We start from the raw sequence: 19,754 nt of genomic DNA, 5'->3' as shown, positions 1-19,754 counted from the left end.
CCACACTGTATCCAATGAGGTTTGATTTTTTCGCTGCGCTAATGAAAATGTTCTTACAAATGAGAATCGTACACTGCCTACCATCAGTTCATCTTATTGCAAATCTTATTGGCTTAAAACCACTCCATACTAATCAGTCAACACCTCATTGGCTGCATACCGTTTAATACCAATAAGCTGGCCAATGAATGACTCCGAATGCTTTTCGAACTGTCAGAAAATTTGTATGCATCAAATATATGTGAATTTAGCTAAAAACCTATCCTATATAGTAAATCAACTTACTTATTTACAGAAGTATTACTATGCATATTGAAATCGATAAATTAGATAAAAATAAATGCTGTTATCTATAAAAACAATCATTTACGCTTGAAACACAAAGTTGAATTGTGGACATAGAGGTATTCGGAAATTAAGATGCCTAATTTTTCAATAATTACACCTTGTTGATGTCAAATTTCGGATGTTAATAAATTACATTTGTACTTACCTATTTTATTTCATACTCAATTTTGCAGCGACGAATAATATGTTCGAGTATTATTTTACAATAGATCACCAATAGATGCTTGTAACAAGTTTAGTTTGTTGTGTAACAATTATCGCTTATGTTCCCCTAATTATTTTGTAGACGATTAAAACTGGAGTTGGGTTTCTGTGTTTCCCCACATTGGCTGTTTTTGTTTTCCACATGTTAGACTTTTTGGTTTTTGCAGATCTGTCTCCGGAAGCGTTGCTCCGCCAGGAGATGACGGGAGAGAACACAGGTAACCTACAAATTCGACACACAACCGTATGACATATATGACGTACAATAAAAATATATTCTGAACATTTCAACCTATGAGAACGGTTAATAATTGTGACCTAATATAATAAATGTTAAAGAAAACATTCTTATTTATAGATAGGGTTTTTATATTATTATTTTGTCATTATAACCGTAATACAAATAATTGTTTTAATTACGTTTCTTCCCACTTTTTGTTAAAAATGACAAGATGTATTAATATGTCAAAATCAACCGATAGTTTTATGAGGGCTGGCAGTAGGCTGTTAAGATTCGACATATAAATAGTGCACACTAAACTTTGTCAGTCATACTTATTTGTTTTCATTGAATTGAGAAAACATATTACAGATGGTGTTGGTTGTTTTTTAAATTCCTGCCTATACCAATCCATAATCGATAAAAAATATTCTTCTATCTATAAAAGATCTAAAATTATGTATGATTTAATGGCATAATTTTAGACATTTTATAGATAAATGAATATTTTTTGACTATTATTTACTATGGCTTGAATTAGGCATGGCTTAATTGAATTTTTAAAAACTAACAAACCCTGTCTACACATTGTAGCCTTAGTTCAATGAAAACAAATACGTTCGACTGACAAAGTTTGGTGTGCACTATTTATGTCGGATGTTAACAGCCTCCTTCCCCCCTTCGCCATTGATATTATGTATTATAATGAAACCAAGCCCATTTTCATTTTCAACATTTTTAAACATCTTGCACTAATGTTACAAAAAGTACAAAAGTTTTGTAAAATAGCATTCCAATCCTGATTCTAGTAATAATGATCATGGGAATGCGGAAAGCATAGAAAATTTTTCCCATATTTAAATGAAAAAAAAAATTGGTAGTAAGTAAGTATATATCAGTGTGTTTTTATTATGATATTTTTATTGCGGACAACAATGCCAATGTAATTGACAAGACTTGAATACACATTATTAGTGTAAGTTTTGAGATACTAGCCATTTTCTTTAAAGTCATATTTCTTTAGAAAAATGAACAATTAAACTGAAATCCTGGAATTCTAGCAATTGAAATCCTGAAATTTCGGAAACAATGAATTTAAACTGAATTGCCAAATTTCGTTGTCGATAAATTTTGTATAGCTAATAAATTTACAAAATGAATTTATATTCACCACCACATATAACGATCGCTTTACGATACGTGGTGAGCTTTATCATGAATTACCACCAAATAATTGCTGAATCTCTTGAAAAGCTAATACCTAAGATCTTCAAAAGATGATGACGTATGGCTCAATAACAGGCAAAAAAAACTTGCCTAATATTCCGGACAATATGGTATTAAAAATATTTAATTATTATGTAATTGTTTTTTTGTTATATTGTGTTTAACAGCATGCATGATCACTTAGATTCATAACTGTACACGTTGGCCTACAGATCGCCAATGGATTATTAAGTCTTTTGTTTGTAATAATTACGATTAATTTTTGGTTTAATTGATAATCACTATGTACGTAGATAGTTTTGAATTTGTTTATTAGTAAGTAGTGTATTTATTTTTTGTTGTGCAGAAGCTCTTTAGCGTACCTTTTTCACTTTAAGTCTTATCAAAATTAGATTGATTTTCATTGAAATATATTTATTTGTTATTTCATTGGTAACATCTGTAGATTTAAAATATGGTTACATATGCGTAACTTGCACAAAAGCTCTTGTAGGAAGAAAAATTTACTGAAACCATCAGGCCGATTCACAAAATCAAAAAAGCATTCAAATTTAATGTAATTTTCATTGGTCAAGGAAAGAGCAACCACGAATTATACACTCCGGCGCATTTTTCCTGGCTGGAGTCAATATTATGTCACACACAATAATTTTGGAATTACCAGAGATATGAGAGTAACGATTTGTCAGTCCAATTCCAAAGAGATTATGAGAAAATCTATTGCCTTTATTACTTAAAGCAGTGAAATTTGAAACTTTCCGTACGAGAGTCGGTTTTAGAAAAGTGGTTGGGGAAGAAGTTTGAATAGGATTATTAAAAAAACCAGCGACCCAACACTATTTTATTTAGCACTACACTGAAATCAATGATCCCTGTCTGACACATGAATGTGGGACGACTCCATGGGCAGGCCATCTCTCAAGAAGGCTCAGCTTCAATAAATAAAATTGGAAAAGAATGGTCGAGATATCTAGACCATGTGATAGTCAGATTTTGTAGAAAGTGACACACAGCATTCCAGAAGCTGACACAGTTGAGGGACTTTGCGGCAAACAGAAGGGAACTCATTGGGTTATAAAGTGTGGTGGTGAATAATTATAATTATTGCAATATTTTTGATGATGCATAGAGATTCCTTTACGATAAAATGCTACTACACACATATTTATATAATTTATACAAATTAACATATCAGCAAAAAACTGATTGATTAAAGTCCCTTTTGATTTAATTTGTCTTTTGCGAATCGGTGTAATGGTGTTGCCTAATTTCCCTCTTACAAAATAAATGGTATCATAGACAATAAAATAGGTAAATTTATTTAAAGCTATCAAGTTTTAATCTGTTTTTCTTGCCTAATTTTTTTTAAATCCTTTTAATCTTGTGTAGAAGATTTTTATTATGTATGTTAAAGGCCGAGTATAGTCAGGCCGGGGCACTGAATTACGAGTTACGATGGTGGTGCTAGTTATTGATTATCTTCGAATGCAATGCGGTAATCTGTTCGCAGCGAATGAAAATTTTTGATCAAATATAATACTATTCTACAACATTCATCATTTTCTACAGTGTACCATATTGCATTTGAAGAATAAGCAACAACTAACACTGAGATCGAAATTCACAGTGTTGTGCCCTGGCCTGAATATAGACAGTCTTGATATTTATTTTATTGTACAATCAATGCAACTAATAAAATTTATCTTTACAACTGTTGTCATACAACAATAATTTAGACCGCGTTATGCATTTATAGATCATGTCACGTTTTATTGAAACTGTTAATTGGCTTTTATAATATGTGTGCAAATACTGTTTAACTGAAGTCAATCCACTCATTTTTTTTGGCTATTTAATTTAAATATTCACTAACAGTATGTTTATTCATAACTTTTTTTTATAATTCTACCGACGCTCACTGCGACTCGCTGTCATAACGCCTCTTCGTCTCCGAGCTCTGATCCATTATTCAGGCCCTCCCAGCGCACATTTCAGTTTCTTGACGCTCTTAAAGGCATCTGCAAGGCACTCAAATTTGATAGCATTCTAACGTCACATTCATTGCAGAGTTGCGAATCATTTCTCCCCCCGTTTTAACCATAATGTGGCAGATGATCAATTAACCTCCGTATTAGTTTGACATCGATTCATAACTTATAAAATGTTGATGAATGCATATCGTGGTCGATAGACCTAAAAAACCTTTGATTTGAGATCTTTTAAAACAAGTACCTACCTACTTTATTATATATATAAATTCTCCATATTTACATAAACTTAAGCACAAGATCAGATTGATAATTGAAATAATGAAGTTTACTGATATGGCGTATCTAAATGTTTAGTTTTAAGTCAGCTATTGTTACTCAAACACTAGCAACTTTTACAGGTCTATTCTAACTACGTAACGCCTTAACAACATTGTGTAACGTATGTGTACTATGGTTATCTGAATTGCTAGATAACACCTGTCAAATGAGAGTGTTCAATAGATTTTGGCTAAAACGGTACTGTACGTCCGCAATGCCACTGATTTTTGTTATTCAGCTATCAAAGCGATGGCGTATTTGTTAGGCGCCAAATGATTTGTTTGATATTTAGCCAAGAATTATGACTATCTATTTGAGCAATAAGCTGTTGCAATGAAACCATTTTGTTCATGTTAAAAATATGCTGCATAATGACACTATTGAAAATTTGCAGCCAAAAAAGCTAGTTACATCCAGTTAACGCAACCACCAGCGTTGCTGTTAACATAGTTAATGGTTACGTTGGAATAGATCTGCTGGTACCTATGTATATTTATTATCACAAATACAATATATCAATGCGATCTTTTCCTCTGTTGATAATGGCAGCTGTCGCGCCTCCTCCCGGCTACAAGCAGATTCTCAATGAAGGCGGTCCGGAGGCATTCGCCAAGGCCGTCAGAGCCAAAGGAAAGCTGCAGCTTATGGACACGACCTTCCGCGACGCTCACCAGTCCCTGTTGGCCACCCGTGTCAGAAGTCACGATCTTTTAGATGTTGCACCCTATGTCGCTCATAACTTCAGCAGTCTTTATTCTCTGGAGAACTGGGGCGGAGCTACGTTTGACGTCGCTTTGAGGTATTGCATTTTATTCGAAACTATGTTGTAGATTGTGGTATAACAATTTAAAATACAAGATATACATCTTATATAATATTCGTTATTATACTTATTATACTACTAGATAATCTTCGAGGTATCGGCATCTGTTTTTGTGAGATTGGACAACACGTCCAAACAACATAGAATCGAGTTTACATTAAGATCATGGTGTACGAACAGAATTGTGGTAATATTAAATTTATCACGGAACTTCAAACTATACTTTAAGAATGTCCGTGTTGTCTGGATCCCAGCGGACACTTTTAAATGCTGATCACATTTTTTACACATTGATCATACCAGCCGGTTACTGCGTCGGTCTGTTCTCAGTGTCGTCGACTTAAAGAGAATTAATCAACCAGCGTGCCAGTCAAGTCGATTGCTTGACCGGAAACTATGCTACACGTTTTTGTTTAGTTTCTTTTTCATTCACCAATCTTTGATGTGAATGCAAACGAAATTATTTATTCCCCAATCCGTTCCGTAACAAGATTCTATAAAACAACTATAAGTATGGTTTAGTTAAGTAAATTATCGAAATTATGGTCTCTCCTGAACATTATTGCAATTGATGAACTAAGTCAACTCTAGATGTGAACAGGTTCTGTGGGTAATTTTAGGGGTGGTTTTACAACAAAGTAAACAGACTTTGTAGTTTTGATTGGATGAAAACGGCAATTTGGTATTCCAAAATTTTACTTATTTATTGAATCTAGGTATTAATGGAATATTGAGCATTTGACTCAACCGTATAAGTCACCTTTCTCAATTCATCTTAATGCTTTGCAGATTCCTCCACGAATGTCCATGGGAACGTCTGGAGAACATGCGCCGTGAAATCCCCAACATTCCTTTCCAAATGCTGTTGAGAGGAGCCAACGCAGTTGGATACACCAACTATCCCGACAATGTGGTGCACAAGTTTTGCGAGCTTGCTGTAAGTAACATGCTAAGTTTTATATTACATTATACTTATGATTTCCTTGAGCTGCAGAATGAATACTGGTATAAAAACGTAAGAAGATCGACGAGTGAAAGAGATTTTTGAAGACGCCTCATGGTGTTCATATTATGCTCCACCTAGGAAGCGAAATTAATCTTTGAATTATTCCTCCAGGTGAAGTCAGGCATGGACATCTTCAGAGTGTTCGATTCATTAAATTATCTGCCGAATCTGATCCTGGGAATGGAGGCAGCCGGTAACGCGGGCGGAGTGGTGGAGGCGGCTATCTCTTACACGGGAGACGTGTCTGACCCCAAGAGGACCAAATACGACCTTAAATATTACATCAATATGGCTGATGAACTCGTCAAAGCAGGTATGCATTATTCATTCAGTCGAATGCCGATATTTGGCATATTACCATCTGCTACACCAGATATTCTTGATCCACAAATGAAACTCTACGACTGTGCCAAATTTTCGGCTTTCTATTTTCTTTATGGGACCTTGTAATATTTAACTAAAAAAAATCACAAATTTTATTTATTGGAATTTTCTATTCATTTACAACTTGGCTACATTCGTATACGCTATCATTTCAGGAACTCACGTCCTTTGCATCAAGGATATGGCTGGTCTTCTCAAACCCCAAGCTGCCAAGTGAGTCATTTGTTTTATGATTAAATTAAGAATTAATTGTAAATTCTAATAAAACTAAGTTTAACCGAATACAACTACACATAAAATATTAAATGAATAAATATTGACAATGGAATATTTTGAATAAATGCTATAACCACGGATAGGTTATCAAATGAAATATGGTTTAATTAGAACGAAGATGTTTAAAATAATAAAAAAATGTCATGTGATCATTAATTGTTTATACATTTGCCCTTAATCACTGTTATATAATTATAGATGAGGATTAGCAGTTAGCCATTTATGTATTGGGTGATTAAATAATAATGACTAAAATATGTCTGTAAATAAAAGAGAAATGAAAAATCTATGCGTAGACCTTCATCCAGCAGTGGATTGATTCAGTCTTATGATGATAATTTATCTGAGAAAAAGAACTTTTATTTCTCTGATATACAATGATTGTAGGGAATAGAAAACAATGATTTTATTTATCCTCCAGGCTCTTAATAAAAGCGATCCGCGACAAGCACCCCGACATCCCAATCCACGTGCACACGCATGACACATCGGGGGCGGGTGTGGCGTCTATGCTGGCGTGCGCGGAGGCAGGCGCAGACGTGGTTGATGTGGCCGTAGACTCCATGTCGGGCATGACCAGTCAACCCAGCATGGGGGCGCTCGTCGCCTCCCTTCAGGGCACCCCACTCGACACAGGTTTGATTATATTACACTTTCTTTCACTTTTTTTACAGTGAATTTTCACACTTCAATAAAAAAAAAATTAAACTGATGCAATGAGCGTGTCAACAATAACATGCGTAATTTAATTGCCATGTGGTAGGAGTGCTGCAGTAGGCGAGCGTGACGCAGAACAGTATCGTCCATCCTTGTCTCACGTGAGTCTGTGTTTTACTTGGCCTCATAATATTATCCTACCAAAACAATAGACGCTCGGCTGCTAAGTGCTCTCTAAGAGCCGTGCGGCTAATTGGTTAACAACATATACTACACAATATTGTAAATATAACGAAAATATGCATCATCACTAGATTTTGGGTAAAATATGCAATAACCGATGAGAATGGGCTAAATATGCAAATGCATATAATCCGGTCTGTATTAATCATCAATCCATAATAACAAAAATCTCTCCATTTCATCTATCACTATGCCGTGTCTATTGGAAACAATCTTTGATGATATATTTTCATTATAGACTGGCTTGAGTCATACGAACAGCCTTTCAGACACTTTCAGAATGCCTAATTATTTCCATCTTTGTCTCAATCGTATGAAGAGAATCCTTAATTTCTTTTTCTCTTGTGAAGCTTTTGCATTATCGACAAAAATTTAAATTTTATGAAATATACAAAATAGCGAATTGTACGAAAGTAGAACGTACAAAAGTCGAGGACCGCCTGTATTCGAACATAAATTTTAAATTTTGATTCTTGCAAGGACTGTCGTATATTCTCACAAAATTAAAATTTCTCTCAAAACAATCCATGTACTTTCAGGCCTAAGTCTGCAAAATGTGTCCGAATACTCTGCATATTGGGAGCAGGCGCGTACACTGTACGGGCCTTTTGAATGTGCGGCCACCATGAAGTCGGGTAATGCCGATGTGTACATTAACGAAATCCCCGGAGGACAATACACCAACTTGCAGTTCCAGGCCTTCTCTCTCGGACTCGGAGACCAGTTTGAAGACATCAAAAAGGCATACAGGTTAACAGCTTATCAATAATTATACAATATGTATCAGTTTAACGGTAATTCTCTACGTATATTATTATTGGCTTGCATATAACGTGAGATTTGGTAATGTTATTTTATTAATTAGAAAATATAAATTATTGTAGTTTCTTTTACTTCTTCTTTGTTGATGTTCATTCTTAGACACCACATGGCATCTATCTTACAATCAAAACCTTTCGCTAGTTGGTCTTTTGACATCTTGTAGCTCCTCCTTATACATCCTTATACATCCTTCAGCAGCCTTCCAGAATACCGGGATCCGGCTGGCTTGAAGAATTCGTATCCTTAGCTTGTCTGAATATTGATCATTATCTTAGATGTGATGAGAGGCTGTATGGTTCGCTCTCTTAATTTTTAAACATCTCTTTTTGAAGCTCGGTATTATGTTGCTCTGGGCCAAGTACCATGATTCTCAACTGTAAAGCAGCACTGTCAGAATGCAAGCGTTGAACATGTGGCATTTGGTTTTAACAAAGTACAGCCATGAGTCCAGGGCATTTTGCATTGAGTTAAATATTGCTTCAGCCATTCCGGTTCACATAAATGTTCAGTTTGTCGCTGATCTGTGGGATCATTGTTTGTTTTTTCATTTTGACTAGACTTTTGCTACACTAATAATAATTGTTATGCAGCCTGTCGATTGTTTCCTGGGTACCCCAATTTTTTTTTTTTAACAGCACAACTGACTCAAGATAGTAGTGTAGTAGTAGTAAAACAATGATGTTATAATAGCAGTGAAACACCTAGCTTTTGAGAAAATCGCATAAATGTATTATGACCTCATCGAAAATCGAGCTCAAAGTGCCCAAATGAAAAGCCAGTGCCTTACACATTGGACTACGGGGGCCGCCGTTACTCCCGGTCGTAACATGTTCTGTGGATTCTAATAGCTCACTTGTAAAACGTACTATGCCGCTGTCCTGACCAGTCACATGATCTTTCAAAAGAGCTGAGGAAACATGCCCATACATTCTATACGTAGTAGTCATTCTACAAAAAGACAAGCATCATTGAACACGACCAGAACTTGGTTCAGTTAATTTTTTACAGTTATTTTTATGTACGTATTCAATAATCATTGTACAAATTGTATGTTAAAATATAATCTTTTCTTTCTTTTTTAAATCACCAGGGAAGCGAACTTACTGTTGGGCGACATCATCAAAGTGACTCCATCGTCAAAGGTGGTAGGAGACATGGCTCAGTTTATGGTGCAGAACAAACTGACAGCCGACGATATCTCCGCCAAGGCGGAAGACCTTTCCTTTCCCAAGTCTGTCGTTGAATTCCTCCAAGGAGCCATTGGTACACCCCACGGAGGATTCCCAGAACCTCTCAGGTACCTAACTACACTCTAATGCAGGGTTTCCCAAACTTATTCTGCAATGGAACACTTCGCAAACCCGGAAATTTTAACGGAACACTTTTGTAGGTTATTTATTAGCACAGCTAACCGTTCTGCCGATTTTGGCTACTGTCGTTAAACTGACATGGCTTGTCAGCCGGTCAGTTAAAAACAATATACCCCATCATTTTCATGCGCACAGTATGAGAAAAGATGGTTCTCCGCCTGTACCTAGATCATGGCCCCCACATCTCGAAACGGGCCCCCAGGCTAGGATCTTTGGCGGGCCCCCTACTTATCGCTAAGGTTAAAGGCAATGTGACTGTCTACAGTCGCATATTCCAAATGGTGTTCAAGGTAAAATTAAGGGTATTTTTAGCGATTTTTTTGTATTTTTAATACACCCACTATTATGTTGATATGCATAATTATGGACATGTCAAATATCGACAATAATCAAAATTGTAAGTATGGCAAAGTGGTTTCACTTATTAGTAAATGTTAGTATGTGTGAAGTGAAACAGCGCCGCAAGCGACATTTTTTTACTATTAGTGCATGTTTGTGATGTGTGTTTATCTCACTTGGCTGGTCGATCTCTCACGCAGGGCCCCCCGTAAGCCCAGGCCCCCAGGCTAGAGGCCTGTCAGCTGTCAGATGACCTATCTAGATACTTGACGTCATAAACATCAGTGGAGATTGATCATCACTCAAGAAGATTCTTTAATTATTTTAGTTTTACTTATTTTACTTCTACTTAGTAGAAGATCTTTAAATGTGTTGCAGTCAGGGAACTCAGAAATAATGGGAACTGAAATACCCAACTGGTAAGGCTACGCAGGCAACCGATCTTGGGTAAGGATAACATTAAACGCGTGTTAATAAAACGTTATTCTAAACTTGTGCGTTGCCCTGACAACTACTGTCGGTTTTATGTTCATTTAAAATTGAAAATAGCAATCTGCTCGGTAAAAAGTTGTGGTAATGATACAAATATGAAAAATAAAACAAATAGTGCAACTACATTTCACAAGTAAGCATATTTTTATTGTTATTTTGAATATTTATGTCAATATCGTAACATGCATTAAAATTTATTTTCTGCATGGCATTTGACGTTCACGCACAAACAATGTTAAACGTTATTGACGAGTGCGACGCACACCACTGTAATGCATATAATGCGTGTATTTTGTTTGAATAATAGGGCCGCATTTCAGACAGGGAATATTAGACAATATTTATAATAATCAATTAGGGATAACTGTTTTCGTTTATCATAATGATTTATTGTTGCATATGCAATATGCATAGGTAAATGTGCATTTATTTACTGTCAATATTCATTTTAATTATAAAATAAAAAAAATAAAATCAAGTCATTAAATGTTTCAGTTATTAATTATTGCTCACCGTTAATGTAGTGTATTTAGATACCGTTTTGTCATCAAGTAAGCAATTATTTAAAATTTCTTTTTGTACCTACCCATATTTATTCGGAAGGGAAAAGATTATACATGCGACAGAATAGTCAAAAAACTTGATATTTGATTTATATGTTATATAATGATATTTTCTGTTAATATATAATTATAAATGCGATTAATGTTATGCCTATTTAGAATTACCTTTGTATGTAAATATTTATGTACTTATCTTGTTATTACTTAATCTTATATATTATGTCACGTATAAGTTTGATGAGGTTTTAATAATTATATTTAATATTTTTCATAATTATTCTGTACAATGTACAAACATAGAAATATACTTACTACAAAATACAATTAATATCCTTTTTTCAATTTCTATAAAGTATATTCCTAACTGTGTGTGAAAAGTATGTTAATTTAAAAAACGCGTTAAAACACCAATATTAGTAATATGTATTTATAATATTATATTGTTTCGTATGAAATATTTCTAATATTTAATAATATTAGATGCGGCTCTGTGTGCGCTGTGAAGGTCATTTTTTGTCCGCCCACCCTATTAACGCACACTTCTAAAATCCTGCTTCAATTTGCAGCGTTTGCAGGACCTTGGATCAGAGTTCTATTTATTTTTCTTTTCTGTGGTTGCAGTGTATAAAACCTTTCCAAATGGTCGCGGAACACCTATTCAGGTTCCCTGTACCCTGCTCTAATGAATAATCATATTTGATTATTGACCACAAATATTCTCCTACTATGTTATTATGTAGTGATACCAATTAACGCAGTAAATGCCTAGATCCCCCAATAATCTTGTAATCGACAGAATTAGGAAGAATAATATTATATCCAATTCGTATGTAATAGTTGTAACTTTTAAATGATATGATCGAGGAATGCTAGACCGGGATGCACAATAAAACACAGAATTCCACGAATCATGGCATAGTAAAGAAAGTACCGTTGATAACTTTGCGTGGCTGGAAGGATAGAGGGTAGATAGTCGGGAAGTAGCCCTTGAAACTGCCTAACCTAATTCGCCACCTTTCTTTTCGCACCAAAGTAAGCATACCAGTGGTGAAGGGTGGAGGTAGGCTTTTAATACACGCCAGAAATAGTGCACACTAAACTTTGTCAGTCATACGTTGATACCGGCCTTTCTCCGTCGAGGAGAATGGTGAAGGCCGTTTCACTAGCAGGCCAGAAGCGGGGTGGAATTGAGAGAAACGCACGTTGAGGTTGTTACTGGCAGTTTATTATATCGCTATGCAGGGTTAGTTAGTTGCAGGGTATAGGCGGTTTTTGCTGGCGGTTAGCTTGATGCTTGCTTGGGGCCGACGCGGTCTTCTTGGCTGGTTGTTTCTCGAGACTTGGAGATGCTGACTTGGCTTCGCGTCCAAGGCGAGCAGAGACGATGCTGGCTGTCCGGTGACCGATTGAAGAGACGTTTGGCGGTCGATTTTAAATAAATGCTGGCTGGTCGACGTCTGATGTAAGAGAGAGCTTTTCGCGCCCATCCAGATCCAACTGCCAGATTCGCGGCGTCCTGTTTTCGTGTCGGTCGCGAACCTCCCTGTTTTACCGACGGATTGACTAGTGGCGGCGCGAGCGGCCGTTTTCGACAGACTGCGTCTGTTTTGGCGGGAGCGCTGACGAATTTGAATTTCGGGTTTTAGAGGCGGGCTCTAATCGGCCGAGGGTTGCGAGAACCGCGAAGAGTGGACGTAGGCTGTGGTGTAAGGGAAAGTTGATGGTTCGGTCCGTCCTTTGAGGTGGTCTCCTGTGGGAGACTTCCATCTGGTATCAACGTATTTATTTTCATTGAAATAAGACTATACTAATATATACTAATTTTTCAAATTCAATTAAACCCTGCGAAACCAAGCCATAATAGATAATGGTCAAAAAATATTCGTCCATCTATAAAATATCTAAAATTATGCAATTAAATCATACATAACTTTGGATATTTTATAGATAGAATAATATTTTTTATCTATTATAGTTTAGTTTACGCAGGGTTTAATGAATTTAAAAAAATAAACCTATGATATGTGTAAATTCTTAAACCGAAAAAATAAGTTTGAATGAAAAAATGTGCACAATTTTGTCGTATCGCCCAAAATATACCAAAACTATTATGGTTTGGCATAGGCAGGGTTTAATTGATTTTCAAAAACTAACCAACACCATCTGTAAATAAATTGTAGTCTTTGTTCAATAAAAACAAATATGAATGACTAACAAAACTTAATGCGCACTATTTATGGCAGATCTTAACAGCCTACCTCCAAACTTCGCTACTGACGCATACGTAGTTTTAGTAATAACATGTAATCCAAACGTTTTGTTACTTCAATCAATATCTATGTCGTTAATATCGTGTGAAAATTAAAATATACTCAATATGTAATTTCCCTGAATCCTAACAAACCCTCAAACTTAAACTCTTCCATATCAATTATAATTTTTTTTAATTTTAAATTTATTGTTTTATGTAGATCGAAGGTGTTGAAGGATATGCCAAGAATTGACGGAAGGCCTGGTGAATTGATGCCCCCCATGGATCTTGATAAGTTAAAGAAGGACTTACAGGAAACATACCCACACGTAAGTATTAGTTTCATTTATCTTCATCTTCTAAAATAAACCTAGTAAGTAAGCCACTTTATAAGTAAACCATCTTATCGTCAAAAAAATTCATGTCAGTTACTCAGTTGTACGGCATTTCCATAGACCTTGTTGATGATATTTTCTGGCTTTCCACCGTTTCCCATAGATAAATTGAACAAGAAGGTTTTTTATTCTCTCCATACCATGTATTAACGCCAGTTCGTATCTTCGCTCTAATATTTACAAGACCCCCACAAGAACTTGACTATTGGACAGTATTATGTATCAGCAAACTGAAATAATGACTTTAATATTTTGTTTTCTTTTTTCAAAACGTCCCATGACACAATGGCATTAATCAAAAACACACTTATACAAGGATGCCCATTTAAATATTTTCTTATTTTTAATCAAAGATTTAATCAATGGATGCCTTTTTTGATTAATTTTGTTTCCGATATAATCACTTGGTTAGTTAATAGACAACACTGTCCATTTTATAATATGAGGCTCTACGCACAAGTGCAGCTATAAATACCTCTCCATACCACATGTGTACCTCCGCTGCTGGACCAAAGGGTGTGCGTTACTCATGCATTACCCCACCTGACATCGTCGTGTCTAAACTGTTTCTGCATTAAAATATCAAACCGTAATGTCGAGCTGTCTTGCTGCTAAGGGATAGCCTTAATATTTGTTACTATATTATTATTTGTATGTTTAAATAAGTTTTGCTTTCCAGATCTCCGATCGTGATGTGATGTCGACGGCATTATACCCTCAAGTGACAGGGGAATTCCTAAGGTTCCGAGAAGAGTATGGACCCGTCGACAAACTCAACACACGAGTATTCCTTGTAGGCCCGAAGGTAATTTTAAGCTAAACATAAAAAAATATGTGCGATCAATAAAACAACCGATTCTTTCAACAAAGAGATTAGTCAGATATATTATATATACGGTTAATTAAAATAATTATAGGACATTCATACAACTTTACCAATTTTATCTTTTCTTTCTATAATAGTATTTTTGTGATTTGTGGCTTACTGTATTTTTTTTTTGTTTTTACAGATTGGGGAAGAATTTGAAGTGAAACTTGAGAAGGGAAAGACAATCGGCATTAAAACTTTGGCCATGGCTGACGACTTGACTGCGGCTGGACTGCGGGAAGTGTTCTTCGAACTCAATGGCCAGCTTAGATCAGTTTTCATCCGGGATGAAAACGCTAGCAAGGTTCGCAAAGACTTCATTGTATTCTTCTAATAACTATCGCCTATTCACAATAGATAAGTTTTGATTGTTATTTCTACACGTGTCCGGAAATTTGTACGTATGCAGTTGGCCGTATCACACTTCACCGTGAAATGTTGTATCGGAAATATATGGTTGTGTATTAAAGACTGTCCAACCTCTTTGGGTCTTATAGTACTGAGATAAAATTCATGTCTAAATAAAACACGGTTCTTGTCGGATTACAGGAAGCCAGCGGCAAACAAATTTTGAAAAGAGCCGATATACTGGATTATTTGTTAGGTTAGGTTTTCATAAGCTAAATTCGGCTATGAAAATGCTCCAAGAACAATGCGTCATTTTTTCATCTCACTGCTATAGAGATGACCGTATAGTATATGGTCATATCTTTCCGATAGGAAAGCTCATGGCGAACTGTGCTACAGTGAAATATTATACGCACAATTTACATGCAACCGTTTCTACACATTGGATAAACTGTAAAATATTGGATGTACAATTTGTAATATATCTGATATCAGGTCTTGAGTTTTAAATAGTTGTTACATTCAAATGCGTACCTTAATCCTTACAGCGCGAACGCCACAGCTGTTGTGTCCTGATTAGGGGGCCATTAGATATAATTAGCATGTTATTTAAATGTGGTAATTAAAAAGTAATTAAATTCTCCGCAGTGAATCGGTTAATACCATGCAGCATTTGTACTTCCCGACTAATGTTACATAATATTGAATCACTTCTAATTGAAAGAAGATTCAATTGGCTCTAATGGTAAATTACTGTAGTTTAATTTAAAATTTTGATCCATGATTTAATGAATAAATTTTCTTCTTCAGGAAATGCACATCCATCCTAAAGCAGTGAAAGGAAACAAGAATCAAGTCGGAGCACCGATGCCAGGAACTGTTATTGGTGAGTTATCTTATTATTCTATTTTTCTGGTGCTACAGCCGCCAACTCCATTAACTGGTCAACTGTCAATGTCATGATGTATTAGAATCAAAACTGTCAAAAATTATTCACCGTGACGTCATCGTAGATAGGTATGTGAGTAAGTATTTGTAAAAATCTGCGCAGTATAAATACCTACTACCTCTAGTAGATCAACCCTGATCCCGGAGAGAACACTGACTCCCTCAAACAGTCTACTTGCAATATTGTGTATTAACACTCGGAGCAATCCATATACCTACAGTGCGGAGATATCTTATCTGACGCAAGGCAATCAATCTTTGAAAATGAATCAGGCCACTCATTACATGTATGATCTGAACCAGTAGTTCTGAACCTTTTTACACCTGCAGCCCACTAAAAATAGGAAAAACTGTTTGCGGACCGCTAACTCAGAAATAAAAAATTTCATTATAACATCAAATACACAATGCACAAACACTTGAAGGTACATGGGTTTTGAAGATTTTATTGGAATTTTAAGCATAGATATTTGGACGCCAAAAATTCGCGGACCACCAGTTGAGAAACACTGATCTAAACCACCCATACACTAATTGCTTATATTCATTAATAAACTTATTGTAATTTGTTGAATTTTATTTCCAACCAATTTTATGTTTGTAATTTCAGAGGTGAAAGTGAAAGAAGGACAGAAAGTAGAGAAGGGAACACCGCTAGCCGTGATCTCCGCCATGAAGATGGAGATGGTGGTCCAGGCGCCAATTGCCGGAGTCATCAAGTCCGTCGAGATCAGCAACGGACTCAAGTTGGAAGGAGAGGATTTGATCTGCATCATTGAATAGACTTTAACAATGTGATACTGATAATAATTATGTAACGACCAGGGTTCTGAATTGAAACAAATATTAATTGAGAGGGAGAGAACACAAAGGAAACAACTGGTATTTTTTCCCGTTGTGTTCTCGCCTTCTATATGAAAGTAAAGACATATTATTTTATTTATTCATAATAATGTATTTTTAAAAAAAACTATCGTTCTCTCTATGTGATTGTAGTATTTTTAAATTTCTTTTAATAAAATTATTGATACGTTGTTACTGTGTCTTTTATAAATTATAACTAAACCAATTCAAAATGCTCAATTGGAAACAATGATTTTATTTCATAACTGATGTTTAAAGTCTCGGATCTCTTTCAATACTTTACCTACTGCAAGTATGCTGTATGAATGCGCCTAGCTCCTTCCACTCATCTCGGTTCCTAGTTCTTCGCTGCCATGTATATATACCGAATTTTAAGAGTTTATCGATCCAGCCTGTTTAAGAGTGTCCCTGTGGTGGTCGGTAAGTAAGGTACCACTCTATGAAGTCATTGATGTCTCCACCTAATTGCCATTTAATTTGCTCGGCGACCTCTATCACATTGTGTACTAATCCAATAGCTTCTTTTGCGGTCTGTTTTTATCCATACCTCGTTGTGCAACACGTAATTTTTTGATTACTCTTTCATTAAGGGCTCATGACGCATCGCACATTGGTTGCGACACTTTACTTTACTTTACTTTTGAACATACTATTCAGGCCCCCTCCAATGATATAATATTTCAATCTAGTTTTCGGTAAATATTCGTAGTCATTTCAATACAAAGTTTATTGTTTTCTTCTTAGTTGGATAAAAATCATAAATAAACAACAAGGCAACATTGTCAATTTATGAACCTCGCAGCTACTTTCAAATTATGCGACCGCAAAAAAATATGATTCAGTTATAAAAATGCGGAACACATCGCATATCGAATTTATTGTTTATGGTAAACTATCATATTTATCTAAACATGCCAAGTGACATGTGCATTCGTAATACTTGGTTACTGTATCAAGCCATGTGTTGGCGGAAGCAGTAGGTAAAGTTTTAATATGAAATCTATGCATTTTTCAATGTACGAATATTTAAACAATTTTAATATAATATGCAGTGTAAAGTAGTTTCCTGTCTTCTTATTAATTCATGATGAATTTTCAGCTAAGCTGTCACCTGTCTATGATTTCGTTCAATGTTTGTATATAATAAGATAATTTATAATTTTTAAAAGTCATGAAGTGCCTATGTTAATTATTTTTATATATTAATGCCTATCTAAATGTTATTTCTTAAAGTATGTAGATGAGAGTAAAATAGATACTTAATTTTATAGTAGGTTAAGTAAAACACTTCCCACTATGACACTTCCATGATTAATTTTATTTAAAAATTATATACTTAATTAGAATGAGATTATGTTTTAGTCTTGCAAGTTTGTAAAATTATCTATGGTCATTTTAATATGTATTTACATATTGTAATAATTAAAATGTTAATTTGGTCAATCTGTGGCAAAACAATAATTAATATTGAATCTGTATTGAAACGATATAAGTACTTATAATGTTAATTGTTTTCATCAATTCCTTCCAAAGAAAATGCTGGTTCAAGGGTCCCTTTTTATTGCTAATACTATTTTTTAATACTAGAAATTATAATGAAATATAGTTTTTTTTTTCGATTTAGTTGTAATAAGAATGTTCCTACGAACACGGAAAACTTACAAATAATGGAATAAAGACATTAAATATAAACCGCATTTAAAATGCTAAACTGTTTGCATGTTTTTAATCTATAACTGTCTCTTTAAACTAAGTTATAAGTATGTACTTATTGAAAGGTGCTTGTGACGTAATGTAAATTCCGTTACTTAAAATAAAATACTTAACTCATGCTGTGTTTTCCTCTAGCTAGATAATAATAATGTTATACAAGTTGCCCGGTACATATTGTTAATTATCATAGTTAGGCATATTTTGTTTTATACATTTATATTTATGGGAAATAAACTATTGTTAAAAAAAATGTGTTTTTTTGTACCTACTTCTAAGATCCACTCAAATACCAGAGTAGAGAAGGCTCGTAGAACATGTCATATTAAAATCAACTGTATAATGTCACATGTTAAAAGTTTTGAAAATCATTTGTTGTTAGAATGAATCTACATATTTTTCTGGAGCTTATAAATTACCTTTATAGCGCCTGTACACGTGCATAGATTTACTGACAGCAATAGTGCGTATTTTAAACTATCGTAACAATAACTACAGTTTATATGTAAAAGTACTGACTGTCTCTCCCATCACATTCTTGAAGAGTGAGCGAGCCACGATTTTGTCATTTTTATGGTACTATTTGACAGTAAGTGAAAATCGGTTAACCTCAAAGTTCGTTTGTAGTTTGTTTTTTTGCCACTATCATTCAACTGTCCCATGAAAATTCAGAAGCTTCCAAACTTTTTTAATTCATGCATGCAATCTTGAAACTGCAGCAGTAAATCCATGGACGTGTAACGGGGTATTATATTTGAGACCATTAAAATTTTAGTCTCCGATATAGAGCCTAAAGGTATAAAATCGATTAAAAAAAAATCTCTTGTCTACTGATTAAGTTAGCTAGATGTAAATGACTGCACTGTAGGTTCATTTAAAGAGAATTACACTTGTGTACTATGATATTCTACTGCAATTTCAGATTCACCCAATTAATTAGTTACCTACATACATGATTCTACATCATGTAGATATTGTCGAAATAAGGCTTGAATACATAAATTCATAGAATTGGATAGTATACAATTAAATTCGACTTCAATTTAACATTTTACACATCTCACATATTAAAAAATAAAATATGGCT

The 19,754-nt window shown here is 34.8% G+C and overlaps 1 protein-coding gene across 1 annotated transcript in view; it reads left to right on the top strand.

The window, feature by feature from the left end:
- PCB (Pyruvate carboxylase) overlaps positions 1-18,906 on the top strand; it is a 33,344-nt gene extending 14,438 nt beyond the window's left edge. The window contains exons 13-25 of the mRNA XM_085948714.1: positions 720-770; positions 4,858-5,107; positions 5,921-6,068; positions 6,249-6,450; positions 6,677-6,734; positions 7,219-7,433; positions 8,237-8,447; positions 9,610-9,816; positions 13,755-13,863; positions 14,609-14,734; positions 14,940-15,101; positions 15,956-16,031; positions 16,704-18,906. Of these exons, the coding sequence (XP_085804840.1) occupies positions 720-770; positions 4,858-5,107; positions 5,921-6,068; positions 6,249-6,450; positions 6,677-6,734; positions 7,219-7,433; positions 8,237-8,447; positions 9,610-9,816; positions 13,755-13,863; positions 14,609-14,734; positions 14,940-15,101; positions 15,956-16,031; positions 16,704-16,876 (1,988 nt within the window). The 3' untranslated portion in view covers positions 16,877-18,906. The remainder of the gene's footprint in view (positions 1-719; positions 771-4,857; positions 5,108-5,920; positions 6,069-6,248; positions 6,451-6,676; positions 6,735-7,218; positions 7,434-8,236; positions 8,448-9,609; positions 9,817-13,754; positions 13,864-14,608; positions 14,735-14,939; positions 15,102-15,955; positions 16,032-16,703) is intronic.
- The last annotated feature ends 848 nt before the right edge of the window (positions 18,907-19,754 follow it).

The sequence above is a fragment of the Rhyacophila brunnea genome, unplaced genomic scaffold (assembly GCF_057557595.1).
Source record: "Rhyacophila brunnea isolate RB1 unplaced genomic scaffold, BYU_Rbru_1.0 scaffold_21, whole genome shotgun sequence".
Lineage (NCBI taxonomy): Eukaryota > Metazoa > Arthropoda > Insecta > Trichoptera > Rhyacophilidae > Rhyacophila > Rhyacophila brunnea.
Note: the sequence above shows the minus strand (reverse complement) of the source record. Positions and strands in the feature narration are given on the sequence as shown.